At 35.9% G+C, this 15,338-nt stretch overlaps 6 protein-coding genes across 6 annotated transcripts; all 6 read left to right on the forward strand.

The window, feature by feature from the left end:
• The first annotated feature begins 197 nt into the window (after positions 1–197).
• Positions 198–722, forward strand: LOC138863634 (cuticle protein CP575-like). Its single transcript, XM_070128443.1, has 2 exons — positions 198–240; positions 371–722. The coding sequence occupies exons 1-2, from the start codon at positions 229–231 to the stop codon at positions 635–637; spliced, it is 279 nt and encodes a 92-aa protein (XP_069984544.1). The 5' UTR covers positions 198–228; the 3' UTR covers positions 638–722.
• Positions 723–2,634: 1,912 nt separating this feature from the next.
• On the forward strand, positions 2,635–3,271 carry LOC113821806 (cuticle protein CP575). The gene is made up of 2 exons (XM_027374330.2): positions 2,635–2,713; positions 2,896–3,271. Exons 1-2 carry the CDS (start codon positions 2,702–2,704, stop codon positions 3,163–3,165), a joined length of 282 nt encoding a protein of 93 aa, XP_027230131.1. The 5' UTR covers positions 2,635–2,701; the 3' UTR covers positions 3,166–3,271.
• A 2,365-nt stretch (positions 3,272–5,636) lies between these two features.
• LOC138863635 (cuticle protein CP575-like) lies at positions 5,637–6,869 on the forward strand. Its single transcript, XM_070128444.1, has 2 exons — positions 5,637–5,662; positions 5,828–6,869. Exons 1-2 carry the CDS (start codon positions 5,651–5,653, stop codon positions 6,092–6,094), a joined length of 279 nt encoding a protein of 92 aa, XP_069984545.1. The 5' UTR covers positions 5,637–5,650; the 3' UTR covers positions 6,095–6,869.
• A 947-nt stretch (positions 6,870–7,816) lies between these two features.
• LOC138863636 (cuticle protein CP575-like) lies at positions 7,817–8,428 on the forward strand. The gene is made up of 2 exons (XM_070128446.1): positions 7,817–7,856; positions 8,049–8,428. The coding sequence occupies exons 1-2, from the start codon at positions 7,845–7,847 to the stop codon at positions 8,310–8,312; spliced, it is 276 nt and encodes a 91-aa protein (XP_069984547.1). The 5' UTR covers positions 7,817–7,844; the 3' UTR covers positions 8,313–8,428.
• Positions 8,429–10,033: 1,605 nt separating this feature from the next.
• Positions 10,034–10,645, forward strand: LOC138863637 (cuticle protein CP575-like). The gene is made up of 2 exons (XM_070128447.1): positions 10,034–10,073; positions 10,266–10,645. Exons 1-2 carry the CDS (start codon positions 10,062–10,064, stop codon positions 10,527–10,529), a joined length of 276 nt encoding a protein of 91 aa, XP_069984548.1. The 5' UTR covers positions 10,034–10,061; the 3' UTR covers positions 10,530–10,645.
• A 1,593-nt stretch (positions 10,646–12,238) lies between these two features.
• On the forward strand, positions 12,239–12,858 carry LOC138863601 (cuticle protein CP575-like). Its single transcript, XM_070128214.1, has 2 exons — positions 12,239–12,278; positions 12,471–12,858. Exons 1-2 carry the CDS (start codon positions 12,267–12,269, stop codon positions 12,735–12,737), a joined length of 279 nt encoding a protein of 92 aa, XP_069984315.1. The 5' UTR covers positions 12,239–12,266; the 3' UTR covers positions 12,738–12,858.
• The last annotated feature ends 2,480 nt before the right edge of the window (positions 12,859–15,338 follow it).

The following is a 15,338-nucleotide window of genomic DNA, read 5'->3' on the forward strand; positions in this document are numbered from 1 at the left end:
CTGGTAAATAAAATAACTGACGCATATATAACATTCAGACAGTAAATTGAAAAAACAGTCTAAGCAAAAGTGAAACCGAAAAAGTGAGAAAAAAGTCAGTCACAGAATTCTTTCATCCAAGGTCCGAACACTTTTTGGCGTTCAAGGTGACAGTGGTGGGGTTGCTGGGTATAAATTGAAGCCAAGACACGACCGCCGCTGCAGTTGGTCACCTAAGCAGTAACAGTCATGAAGGTTCTGGTGAGTGTGAAGGAAGCTGTACAGTAGAGGTGTCTTATTTTTCTCAATTTCCTAGAAATAGATAAAAAAAATATATATATCACTTTCAGTTTTTGTGAGATATATCCAATACTGTTATTCAATTGCACAGTTGATCGTCGCCTTGGCTCTGGTCGCCCTGACCGCCGCTCGACCCTCCGACGTGATCGACATCGAGCAGGACCACATGGAGCACGAGCAGGAGGGCGTCCCAGGGACGGCCGTGGAGGGCGAGTACTCGTGGGTAGCGCCCGACGGGAACGAGTACCACGTCAAGTACGTCGCCGACCGAAACGGGTACCGCGTGGTCGACGACAACGTCCTTCCGGAATTCCGTGACGCCAAGCCCACCGGCGAGGCAGAGGAGGATGACGACTAATGCGAAATGTTTGTCTAATGCTTCCAAGCCGAATCAAAAGAATGTAGATACTGTGATCGCGAAAGGAAATATAATAAATATTACGATTAAATGCTCTAGTTTGACATCATTTCCTAGCATGGAAATCACCGAATATACTGAACCTTTGCAGCAAAAATGATTAATAACTGAACCCCAGGAGAGATATAACCTCTTCCTTATATCTAATAAACACACCATTTCTAAATACAGACCAATCACATCACGTTCTTTTACATCTTTGTAAGAGAACGGAGTAAGAAATATGGTAGCAAGGAATTTATTGTGTTCAGTGATCATGCCAAAGTCCATCTTTGTGCTAAGACAGCTGTGACGTAATATCTGTCCCGAATGACAGCATAACGCAGGTTTTAATGGTTATGATCTTTATTTGTACAAAGTTAGCAATATTTCAGCTTTTGTTATTGTCTTATTTGTTCTTTCATTTGTTCAAAGTTGAAAAAGGTTTATATAAAATACTCCTTTATCTTCTAAAAGATTATCATATTCTTTATATGTGTGTGTAACGTAAGTAAAGATTTTAGATTCCAATTCTAACCAAGACGTTTCTCATACTCTGACGGATTCTCCCTTCTCCTATTCATTCTTTCTCTCTCCTTTCTTTTTCTAAACTGTCTCTGTTTCTTATCTCTTTACTTTCTCTACTTCACTCCATCTCTCTTGACTTTGTATGTATTCTACTTGAAAAAGAAGAAAAATATATCGAATAGAAAGTAAAAATAAACGTTACATTATTAAAATGTAAAACTGTAATATATACATATATATATATATATATATATATATATATATATATACATATATATATATATATATATATATATATATATATATATATATATATATATATATATATATATATATACATATACATATACATATATATGCACACATGTGCATATATATATATGTATATATGCACATGTGCAGCTTGGAACAACTGTAAGAGAGACACCCACGACTAATTAACAGCCCTCTTATGATTTATAAAGGCATCAGCTGATTTTCGCGCGTACAGTCCGTAATTCCATCACAAACAACTGGCGAAATTATGGTTCCTCATGCAAAAAAAAAAAAAAAAAAAAAACTGAAAAACGCATATAGTATAGGCATCTTACATTAAACAGTATAAGTAGGTGCGATCAGAAAGAGTATGATTATCTGTCTACAATAGACAATGGTTCAAACTAAAAGTTTGAATGCTTTTCTTGGGAAAACATACACATTAATTACATGTATGTATATTATATATAATTATATATGTATGTGTGTATACATACACATACATACATACATATATATATATGTATATATATTTACATATATATTATGTAATATACATTCATATGTATATATACATACATACTCACACACATGTATATATATGTATATGAAAATGAAAACAGCCACAGTAAGAAAAGAAAATAAGCGTTTATTTTCTTTACTTTTTGTGGCTGTTTTCATTCTCATGTTTGTGTACGCTACTGTGTGCTTGTGTTCACATATTCATCTCTCTCTATGTATATATACACTCACATATATGTCTATATATATGCATGTACATGAATATATCCATATGTATACGTCTATATTGTTTATATGCTTTTGTATGGATACAGACATATGTGTATGTATATATGTACATATGAATATATACATATAAACAATCCCACCCACGTGGGTGTGCGCGCACGCGCGTGTGTAATGAATAAAAATTAGAGCATAGATTGATTTTCATATAAAACATACACCTGTCATATACCAAACACATTACATTTATCTCCTTGCATATTCATTTAAAAGCCGCGTGTCCACAAACATAATCTACTCGAACCAGTCGTTTGGGCAAAAAGTGACACTTGGTCAAAACACAAAACCGAAAAACTGCACTCGCAAGGTCAGTCACAGAATCGTCTTTTAGGTCCCGCGATGGCCGGCCTTCAAGGTGACCACGGCGATGCGTCTGGGTATAAATGGCGGCGGGACAAGCGCAGGACAACAGTTGCTCTACGAAGCCCATACAATATGAAGGTCCTGGTGAGTTGGAGCACGATTTATATTGTCTATATTTTTCTTGGTTTTCTTTCTATGATTGCTTTCATTTTGAATTAGGTTGCTAAGAAGAATGTGGAGGCTCCGTTGAGTTGCATTTTGTAGGTTTTAAATGTTTCTCTTAATAATATCTGAAGATAGATTAACAACCACGTTCCGTTTCCCAGCTGATCGTCGCCTTGGCTCTGGTCGCCCTGACCGCCGCTCGACCCTCCGACGTGATCGACATCGAGCAGGACCACATGGAGCACGAGCAGGAGGGCGTCCCAGGAACGGCCGTGGAGGGCGAGTACTCGTGGGTAGCGCCCGACGGCAACGAATACGTCGTCAAGTACGTCGCCGACCGAAACGGGTACCGCGTGGTCGACGACAACGTCCTTCCGGAATTCCGTGACGCCAAGCCCACCGGCGAGGCAGAGGAGGCTGACGACGAGTAATGCCACCATTCTGTTGCTAAAATATTTATCTCTTATACACTTTTGGGCTGTGGTGAAAAGATGACCATGGGGGAAACTTTCTTCTAATAAATATAAGATAAAATTACTTTGATATTCACTGCGGTTCCACATACATAAGCTACGAGGAATAGATATTTTGTGAAGGCCTAAAAAAGAATAAAATAAAAGAGGCAACAAGATATAAATCGAAAATAAGTATAAAAACAAGGCTAAATATATGAGAAACTACTAGAATCTTGAAAATTCACGTAAGAACTGATACGACACCCTACTTACCAGAAAACATAGATATCGACGAATAAATGAATGGATAAATGGAACAGAATATGCAAATTTGTTATACATTATTCAGTAGCATAAGATATAGAATATTAATTGAGACATCAAGAAAAACTTGAACCAAATTATAGATGCAACTGTTCTATTTGCGTTAGATACAATAGAGCATTAGATCTACTACTACTACAGTCATTTAAATTCCTTCGATTTCTGTATGAGAACACAGTTACAGTATGGAAACAAAGAGAATTTTCGTTAATATAAGTACAGATCATATATATATATATATATATATATATATATATATATATATATATATATATATATATATATATATATATGTATATATATAAATATATTCATATCCCCAAAATCCTTATTTTGTATCATTGTGTATATATTGGTAATTTCTCTCATTAGTATATAGTGACCAGTAATTTGTCCATTCTCTGTTCTCTACCTAATGGACTGATGTAAATGGGCATGTTACTTTCACTGGATTCTGATATCCATTTACTGCTGTTCTGTAAACTGCTTATATGAATATACATTTTCGTAATGATACTCTTCTGGGCTTCTGAGCAAGACAGTAAATTTTTCACCTACATATTTTTGTTTTCTCTGTCCGTCTTTAATTTTTTTCTTTCTCACCTCTCTTTTTTCTCGCTGTAATCATATTATTTGACCATACATATATGCATACAGAAATATACACACAAACACACACACACATTGGATCCCATTTATGTTCGTTTCAATTATTGATAAAGTGCACAGTACTGACATAATTATTGAGACCATTGGCGGTATCAACCATTTTTTTTATAGAATGTGTATCCTAAAATGAAAGCAACTTATTTCCTAATTTTATTTGCGTGCTTTTGTGACATATTAGCAGCCGGAATCGCCCTCCTTAGCCTTAAGCACAACAGCAACGCATCTTGGCATGTACCGAATGGACCGGCGGGCCTATTCCCAGATTTTTTTTTTTTTTTTTTGCTATACCTTTTACCTATCATTCATTTAACTCACCTTAGTATATTCTACTTGACCTCTCGTCTTTTAAAGGATTCCATAAACTTTCTATATGATTTATATCTAGACTGTTTTGTAACATATTTTCCCCATGTTTGTATACGTATTTCACCAAATTATGTTCGAATTGCATAGAAACAGTCGAAATGAAGACTTAAGTGAGATTTACCTTTTCCCAATCCTTGTGAGCCATTGCCCAGGCCAGTTGTTTCTTCAGGGTTGTAGGTAGCCTTCGACACCTAAGTTGGCCTGCATGGACAGTGTCCCATCTCAGTCTTCCATTCATTAACCATTTGCTTGGATGATTTTTAGCGATCTTGTTTAACCACATTTAAAGCATCCCGTCCTGTCTGTGAGAGGAGACTTTCACATTCTCTTCGAGTGGGTTCATAGTCTTCTAAATTATCTATTTTTCTTTTCACTTTAGCAACTTGGGTTTTGACATAAACCTTGGTTATTTCTCGTTGGCCTAGATACATTTCTTGGAGATAAACTGTAAGAGCAGGAAGATCTGCCCAACTAAGCTATTAGTTGGTGCTACAGTAGGCAATCTTGATTTCATTTACACGGTAGAATGGTTAGGTTTAATCAGTCGAGGCATTGTATATATTTGCAGCACTATAAGAAATAAAAATGGAAGTCTGGAAGTCCGGTAACAGTGGTAAGGGTCATTTATACCTTTATGTGTGTTTCTATGTACATATACATACACATCCATATGTGTATGTCTATATAAATGAATGTATAAATAGTTGTGTATATACTGTACATACTTGTACATGTATATAGTGTAATGTGATACAAGTGGACTAGCATACATATATATGTATGTTTATATACACATAGACATGTGTGTGTGAATACATACACACACACGCACATATAAACGTACTATTAAAGTATCCTCCATCTTTTTGCTATTAGTTTCATTCTCCAAGTCTAATGTTTACTTTAGCATTGATTAAAAGAAACAGCCACCACATGCAAAAATGAAAAAGCAAGATATAACAGCAGAATTGCTCAAAAGATCGTTCATTTTATCAAGGTCCGAAGAGTTCTAGCCTTCAGGGTGACCGCGCCGATGCACCTGGGTATAAATAGCAGCAGGACAAGCACAGGACAACAGTTGCTCTGCAAAGCTCATACAAACATGAAAGTTCTGGTTAGTTCAGAGTATGCTATCTATGTATTTGCAATAATCATTTTGATCTATATGAAATCAAATATCCTTCTTCCAGCCATAGAATATGGTACAGTTGCCCCATTCCTGTAAACCACTACGAGTTTTATGGATCTCTCTAAATTTTAAAATTATTTCATTTCCCAGCTGATCGTCGCCTTGGCTCTGGTCGCCCTGACCACCGCTCGACCCTCCGACGTGATCGACATCGAGCAGGACCACATGGAGCACGAGCAGGAGGGCGTCCCAGGAACGGCCGTGGAGGGCGAGTACTCGTGGGTAGCGCCCGACGGGAACGAATACGTCGTCAAGTACGTCGCCGACCGAAACGGGTACCGCGTGGTCGACGACAACGTCCTTCCGGAATTCCGTGACGCCAAGCCCACCGGCGAGGCAGAGGAGACTGACGATTAATGCCATGAATATGATGTTGGAAATTCATCTCTCGTGTACTTTCGATTGTAATCAAATGAATTAAGATGCTGTGATCATAAGAGAAAATATTACGGTATTAAATATTTTACGATAAATTTGCTTAGTTTGATATCATTTTTAACTTCATGAATGATTATAAATATATATGCACATATAAACATCCTATTAAAAAAGAGGAATAAATTCAATCAAATGCTAGTTCATTTAAGACAAAAGTCAAATATTTATGTATTTTCATGGAGATAATTGACAAATAATCAACACAGATGAAAAAGTAACTAATATTTCGACTTGAGGAAAGGATTCTATTTTATGCATTTTAAGATATAACGTATTTGAAGGAAATCAAAAGACATGCTTAAATCTTGACACCAGAAAAAGAGGCATAATTGTTATTCTTTTGCATGAAGAATGAACTTAACTAGGAGAAATAATGACAATGATTATAAATATGATAATGATCAGTCATAGTGAGGATAATGATAATGGGAAGTGCAATAAATGAATCAATGGACTTATATTCTCTCCTCCCTTTCCCTTTTCTCCTTCCTTTCTCTCAATCCCTCTTCTCCCTATCCCTTCATCTACCTCGTTCTCCCTCTTCTCCCTTCCTTTCTCTTTTCTTTTTCTCCCATCCTCTTGTCATTCTACCATCAGTGCCTACCAACCATTCACCCCCTCTCATTTGCATACTATATCATAACTGTTGCATTATCAATGATTAGCTTATGATGTAATTAGTTCAGCAAATGAAATACACTTCAGCACCCAAATAACTTTATCAATATTACTAACAAGTTAAACAAATTGAATATCATATTCTGTGACAAGCGCCAATTTTGAGATACAGATTAAAGACTAGATCTGCTACCTATGATTTTCTTTTTCTAATAAAAATTAATAGCTTACGTGAGATTTGGTTTCTGCACACATGCATATCTACATGTAAATGTCTATACTCATATACATATAAACATGTATACATACACATATACAAATTTATGCATATATATGCATAAATATGCGCGTGTGTGTACTAAACATTCACCCCCCACACACATATATGTGTATGTGTAAATGAATTCCTTTATATGCATACAAACCTATATATATATATATATATATATATATATATATATATATATATATATATATATATATATATATATATATATAATATATACAAATACATACATATATATGCATATATATATATATATATATATATATATATATATATATATATATATATATATATATATACATACATACACACACACACATGTATGTACATGCATATATACAAATATATACATATACACATGTCTACACATTTATGTCTATGTGTGCGTATGCAGAAAAAGGAAAGAATAAAATGCACACATATGTATATGCATATGTACATACTTATATATAGTATATATATACTCATACACCAGATAGATCAAAAGGCTTAATTTGCATATTCATATACAACATTGATAGCCATCATTTGGTTTACTATTTTGCCTAAATGTTCACTCACATATACATAACTAACCAACATTGAAAAGTGACAGTTACTAGGCTAAAAGAATCGAAAAGCTGAACTCACAAGGTCAGTCAACAATTAATTCATCGATTCAAGGTCCGAAAACTCGTGGCCTTCAAAGTGACCGCGGCGGTGTTGGGTATAAATTGCAGCAGGACAAGCAAAGCTCTACAGTTGCTCTACTAAGTCCTCACAAACATGAAGGTTCAGGTGAGTTAGAATATACGATGTGTGGGCAATATTTCATTAGGAATGCACTAACTTTTCAGTAAATTCTGTAGCTTGATAGGCTTTATTCTAGAGTGTTCTGGCAAGTTTGAACATTTGGGATCTTTTCATGATCTATAGTTAAGACATCCATTTGATTGAACATACGTCCTTTATCCTTGTTCCATTTCCCAGCTGATCGTCGCCTTGGCTCTGGTCGCCCTGACCGCCGCTCGACCCTCCGACGTGATCGACATCGAGCAGGACCACATGGAGCACGAGCAGGAGGGCGCCCCAGGAACGGCCGTGGAGGGCGAGTACTCGTGGGTAGCGCCCGACGGGAACGAATACGTCGTCAAGTACGTCGCCGACCGAAACGGGTACCGCGTGGTCGACGACAACGTCCTTCCGGAGTTCCGTGACGCCAAGCCCACCGGCGAGGCAGAGGTTGACGATTAATGCCATGAATATGATGTTGGAAATTCATCTCTCGTGTACTTTCGATTGTAATCAAATGAATTGAGATGCTGTGATCATAAGAGAAAATATTACAGTATTAAATATTTTACGATAAATTTGCTTAGTTTGATATCATTTTTAACTTCATGAATGATTATAAATATATATGCACATATAAACATCCTATTAAAAAAGAGGAATAAATTCAATCAAATGCTAGTTCATTTAAGACATAAAAGTCAAATATTTATGTATTTTCATGGGGATAATTGACAAATAATCAACACAGATGAAAAAGTAACTAATATTTCGACTTGAGGAAAGGATTCTATTTTTATGCATTTTAAGATATAACGTATTTGAAGGAAATCAAAAGACATGCTTAAATCTTGACACCAGAAAAAGAGGCATAATTGTTATTCTTTTGCATGAAGAATGAACTTAACTAGGAGAAATAATGACAATGATTATAAATATGATAATGATCAGTCATAGTGAGGATAATGATAATGGGAAGTGCAATAAATGAATCAATGGACTTATATTCTCTCCTCCCTTTCCCTTTTCTCCTTCCTTTCTCTCAATCCCTCTTCTCCCTATCCCTTCATCTACCTCGTTCTCCCTCTTCTCCCTTCCTTTCTCTTTTCTTTTTCTCCCATCCTCTTGTCATTCTACCATCAGTGCCTACCAACCATTCACCCCCTCTCATTTGCATACTATATCATAACTGTTGCATTATCAATGATTAGCTTATGATGTAATTAGTTCAGCAAATGAAATACACTTCAGCACCCAAATAACTTTATCAATATTACTAACAAGTTAAACAAATTGAATATCATATTCTGTGACAAGCGCCAATTTTGAGATACAGATTAAAGACTAGATCTGCTACCTATGATTTTCTTTTTCTAATAAAAATTAATAGCTTACGTGAGATTTGGTTTCTGCACACATGCATATCTACATGTAAATGTCTATACTCATATACATATAAACATGTATACATACACATATACAAATTTATGCATATATATGCATAAATATGCGCGTGTGTGTACTAAACATTCACCCCCCACACACATATATGTGTATGTGTAAATGAATTCCTTTATATGCATACAAACCTATATATATATATATATATATATATATATATATATATATATATATATATATATATATATATATATATATATATAATATATACAAATACATACATATATATGCATATATATATATATATATATATATATATATATATATATATATATATATATATACATACATACACACACACACATGTATGTACATGCATATATACAAATATATACATATACACATGTCTACACATTTATGTCTATGTGTGCGTATGCAGAAAAAGGAAAGAATAAAATGCACACATATGTATATGCATATGTACATACTTATATATAGTATATATATACTCATACACCAGATAGATCAAAAGGCTTAATTTGCATATTCATATACAACATTGATAGCCATCATTTGGTTTACTATTTTGCCTAAATGTTCACTCACATATACATAACTAACCAACATTGAAAAGTGACAGTTACTAGGCTAAAAGAATCGAAAAGCTGAACTCACAAGGTCAGTCAACAATTAATTCATCGATTCAAGGTCCGAAAACTCGTGGCCTTCAAAGTGACCGCGGCGGTGTTGGGTATAAATTGCAGCAGGACAAGCAAAGCTCTACAGTTGCTCTACTAAGTCCTCACAAACATGAAGGTTCAGGTGAGTTAGAATATACGATGTGTGGGCAATATTTCATTAGGAATGCACTAACTTTTCAGTAAATTCTGTAGCTTGATAGGCTTTATTCTAGAGTGTTCTGGCAAGTTTGAACATTTGGGATCTTTTCATGATCTATAGTTAAGACATCCATTTGATTGAACATACGTCCTTTATCCTTGTTCCATTTCCCAGCTGATCGTCGCCTTGGCTCTGGTCGCCCTGACCGCCGCTCGACCCTCCGACGTGATCGACATCGAGCAGGACCACATGGAGCACGAGCAGGAGGGCGCCCCAGGAACGGCCGTGGAGGGCGAGTACTCGTGGGTAGCGCCCGACGGGAACGAATACGTCGTCAAGTACGTCGCCGACCGAAACGGGTACCGCGTGGTCGACGACAACGTCCTTCCGGAGTTCCGTGACGCCAAGCCCACCGGCGAGGCAGAGGTTGACGATTAATGCCATGAATATGATGTTGGAAATTCATCTCTCGTGTACTTTCGATTGTAATCAAATGAATTGAGATGCTGTGATCATAAGAGAAAATATTACAGTATTAAATATTTTACGATAAATTTGCTTAGTTTGATATCATTTTTAACTTCATGAATGATTATAAATATATATGCACATATAAACATCCTATTAAAAAAGAGGAATAAATTCAATCAAATGCTAGTTCATTTAAGACATAAAAGTCAAATATTTATGTATTTTCATGGGGATAATTGACAAATAATCAACACAGATGAAAAAGTAACTAATATTTCGACTTGAGGAAAGGATTCTATTTTTATGCATTTTAAGATATAACGTATTTGAAGGAAATCAAAAGACATGCTTAAATCTTGACACCAGAAAAAGAGGCATAATTGTTATTCTTTTGCATGAAGAATGAACTTAACTAGGAGAAATAATGACAATGATTATAAATATGATAATGATCAGTCATAGTGAGGATAATGATAATGGGAAGTGCAATAAATGAATCAATGGACTTATATTCTCTCCTCCCTTTCCCTTTTCTCCTTCCTTTCTCTCAATCCCTCTTCTCCCTATCCCTTCATCTACCTCGTTCTCCCTCTTCTCCCTTCCTTTCTCTTTTCTTTTTCTCCCATCCTCTTGTCATTCTACCATCAGTGCCTACCAACCATTCACCCCCTCTCATTTGCATACTATATCATAACTGTTGCATTATCAATGATTAGCTTATGATGTAATTAGTTCAGCAAATGAAATACACTTCAGCACCCAAATAACTTTATCAATATTACTAACAAGTTAAACAAATTGAATATCATATTCTGTGACAAGCGCCAATTTTGAGATACAGATTAAAGACTAGATCTGCTACCTATGATTTTCTTTTTCTAATAAAAATTAATAGCTTACGTGAGATTTGGTTTCTGCACACATGCATATCTACATGTAAATGTCTATACTCATATACATATAAACATGTATACATACACATATACAAATTTATGCATATATATGCATAAATATGCGCGTGTGTGTACTAAACATTCACCCCCCACACACATATATGTGTATGTGTAAATGAATTCCTTTATATGCATACAAACCTATATATATATATATATATATATATATATATATATATATATATATATATATATATATATATAATATATACAAATACATACATATATATGCATATATATATATATATATATATATATATATATATATATATATATATATATATACATACATACACACACACACATGTATGTACATGCATATATACAAATATATACATATACACATGTCTACACATTTATGTCTATGTGTGCGTATGCAGAAAAAGGAAAGAATAAAATGCACACATATGTATATGCATATGTACATACTTATATATAGTATATATATACTCATACACCAGATAGATCAAAAGGCTTAATTTGCATATTCATATACAACATTGATAGCCATCATTTGGTTTACTATTTTGCCTAAATGTTCACTCACATATACATAACTAACCAACATTGAAAAGTGACAGTTACTAGGCTAAAAGAATCGAAAAGCTGAACTCACAAGGTCAGTCAACAATTAATTCATCGATTCAAGGTCCGAAAACTCGTGGCCTTCAAAGTGACCGCGGCGGTGTTGGGTATAAATTGCAGCAGGACAAGCAAAGCTCTACAGTTGCTCTACTAAGTCCTCACAAACATGAAGGTTCAGGTGAGTTAGAATATACGATGTGTGGGCAATATTTCATTAGGAATGCACTAACTTTTCAGTAAATTCTGTAGCTTGATAGGCTTTATTCTAGAGTGTTCTGGCAAGTTTGAACATTTGGGATCTTTTCATGATCTATAGTTAAGACATCCATTTGATTGAACATACGTCCTTTATCCTTGTTCCATTTCCCAGCTGATCGTCGCCTTGGCTCTGGTCGCCCTGACCGCCGCTCGACCCTCCGACGTGATCGACATCGAGCAGGACCACATGGAGCACGAGCAGGAGGGCGCCCCAGGAACGGCCGTGGAGGGCGAGTACTCGTGGGTAGCGCCCGACGGGAACGAATACGTCGTCAAGTACGTCGCCGACCGAAACGGGTACCGCGTGGTCGACGACAACGTCCTTCCGGAGTTCCGTGACGCCAAGCCCACCGGCGAGGCAGAGGAGGCCGATGACTAGTCCCATGGATTGAAATTTCAAATATTGATTATTCATACAGTTGTGGGGCGTGACCATGCAGCTATATATGCTGTGAACAAAGGGGAATGTTTCTTGATTAATAAATTTCTATTTAATTGAAGCAGTGTATATTATTCAGACATTAATTAGGGCAAAGGAAAAAATAATCAATATTAATAATAATAAAAAAAACAATAAAGAAAATCGTACATGATTACATTTATACATGAGAAAATACACCTTGACAACAGAAAACGAAGCATAATTGTTATTCTTTTGCAGGAAGAATGAGAAACACTAGTAGAAATAATGATAATAATCAATATAATGATAAAGACCAGTCATAGTGAGGATGATAATGATAATGGGAAGAGCAACAAATGAAACAATGGACTTCTGTTCTCTTCTCCCTCTCTCCCCTTTCCCCTTTCCCCTTCCTTTCTCTCAATCCCTGTTCTTCCTCTCCCTTCCTCTACCTCGTTTCTTTGGATGTTTAAAATCAAAAGGAAAATATTTTATATTACTATTGTTTTAGAGAGCAAAATAATTCATATATGTGATGTATCATGGATTTGTAACACTTTAGTTTTTTTCTCAATGCAATTCCCATGCTGACAACTGTAATAACACTAACACGGTCTAAGGGTTCCATTCGCTTAAAATTATGCTAAACAAAAGTGCATTTTATATGCAAAATTATTTTCTTAATGTTATCAGAGGAAACAAACGTGATGCTGGATTTGATTTCTGATTCTTTATAAATAAAATCTACATGCTCCTAGGCAAGGTGTAATGCAGGGTCACCAAAGCTGGTACTTTTGAGAACGCCAAGTAACAGTTAGTACAGCTTTCAGGTAAATATTAATTTCCTGGGTAATATTCTTTTTTCCGAACGTCTAGGCTATATAGATGAGATATGGGGAAACACTGTTGGACGGGCATGCGGCATGGAGAGAGGAGGCCTTTATCGCGCCGCAGTCAGTCTGTTTCACTTTCACTTCTTTCATTTTCACTTTAGTGCGTTGTTGGTAATGTGAAATATTGTATGCTAAATCAACTATTCTAACAGCTATGATAGTTATCTTCAATAATGAGAAATCTTAATCGTTCTTGTTTTTATTCAGAGTTACAGACCGATTGTTATGGCACAATGTGTGTGTCGGCCGGCTGAGCAAATCTCAGTTACTTGGTGTGAAATGTGTGGAATTCATGGTGAACAGATTTTAACAGGAACAACGAAGGGAAGGGCAAGAAAACACACGAATATGCCTTTTCACTATTGCCCTGACGAAGCAATAGTGAAAAGGCCTTCGGCATATTCGTGTGTTTTCTTGCCCTTCCCTTCATTGGTGTGAAATGTACATATTAGCAACCTTCCCAGCAACTAGTAGACAAAATAGATAAATGCTCATCGACATCATAACCAACCGAAGCGTCACAAGAGAAAGGAAAGCGTAATTCTAAATAAATCAAGTAAACATTTTGAATTTTATGTTGTTACGTTTTGCTTGTCTGGTACTTTTCAGTAGCCTGAAATGGTACTGCTAGTAAAACAGATTGGCAACCCAGGTCTAATGGGACAAAATTGATACTGTACAGAAATAATTGTAAATTTTCTTGGTCTTATCCATATCCTTCTACTTAATAGCATTATTGTTATAATCATCATTGAAATAATTACCACTATCATGACTATGATCTATAATTACAATTTTTATTACTACTACTAATATTGTCATTAGTTTTATTAATATTTTACTAGTATAAACATCGATGGAATATTACAGGCGATTCTGTTTATAAAACACATTTTTGATGTGTAGATATTCAAACTTTTTAAAATTATTACATATGGCTTGTGTAATAAAACTGTTATATGTGGAAAGAGCAGCTGTTTCCCCCCAAAATGCCATTTTTTTTAATTTTCTTTTTCTCTTTTTTTCCTGTTTTTATCCTTTCCTATTTTTTTCTTTTTTACTTCTTTTTCTGTCTGTCTCTCTGTTTTTTCTTTCTCTTTTATGCTCTTCCTCTTTTCTCTGTTCTTTTCCTTCTTTGTCTGCCTATCTGTTTGTCTGTCTGTCTTTATGTCTGTCTCTGTTTTTCTCTCTTTCTATTCCTTTCAGTCTCTCTTCCCTCTTTGTCTGCCTGTCCGTTTATTCGCCTATCTGCCTCTCTTATCTGTCTCTACCTCCCTCTTGCTCTCCCCCTCTCCCTATTTCTCTTCCCCCTCCCTCTCTCCAAAATCCGTTCTCCGTTTATAAATTTCACCTCAGCTCCTAGTTGTTCACCTCGCGTGGTTCAGCTTTCACGTTCATCAGAAAATGTGTTCAGGAAGAACGCCGCGTTGGGTCTTCGGGCAAAATTATTCTCAATTGCGGAGGGGAAGAGGAAGAAGAGGGGGATAGGGAGGAAGTGGAGGAGGTGAAGGAAGGAGAGATGATGGAGGTGGAGGAGGAGGGAGAGAGATGGGGTTGTTGGAGGTGGGGTAGGAAGGGAGTGAGAGAGGAGGAGGAGGAGGAGAAGGAGGAGGAGGAGGAGGAAGTGGAGGAAGGAGAGATGATGGAGGTGGGAGAGGAGTGTGGAGGAGGTGGAGGAGGAAGG

Source organism: Penaeus vannamei, chromosome 12 (genome assembly GCF_042767895.1).
Source record: "Penaeus vannamei isolate JL-2024 chromosome 12, ASM4276789v1, whole genome shotgun sequence".
Lineage (NCBI taxonomy): Eukaryota > Metazoa > Arthropoda > Malacostraca > Decapoda > Penaeidae > Penaeus > Penaeus vannamei.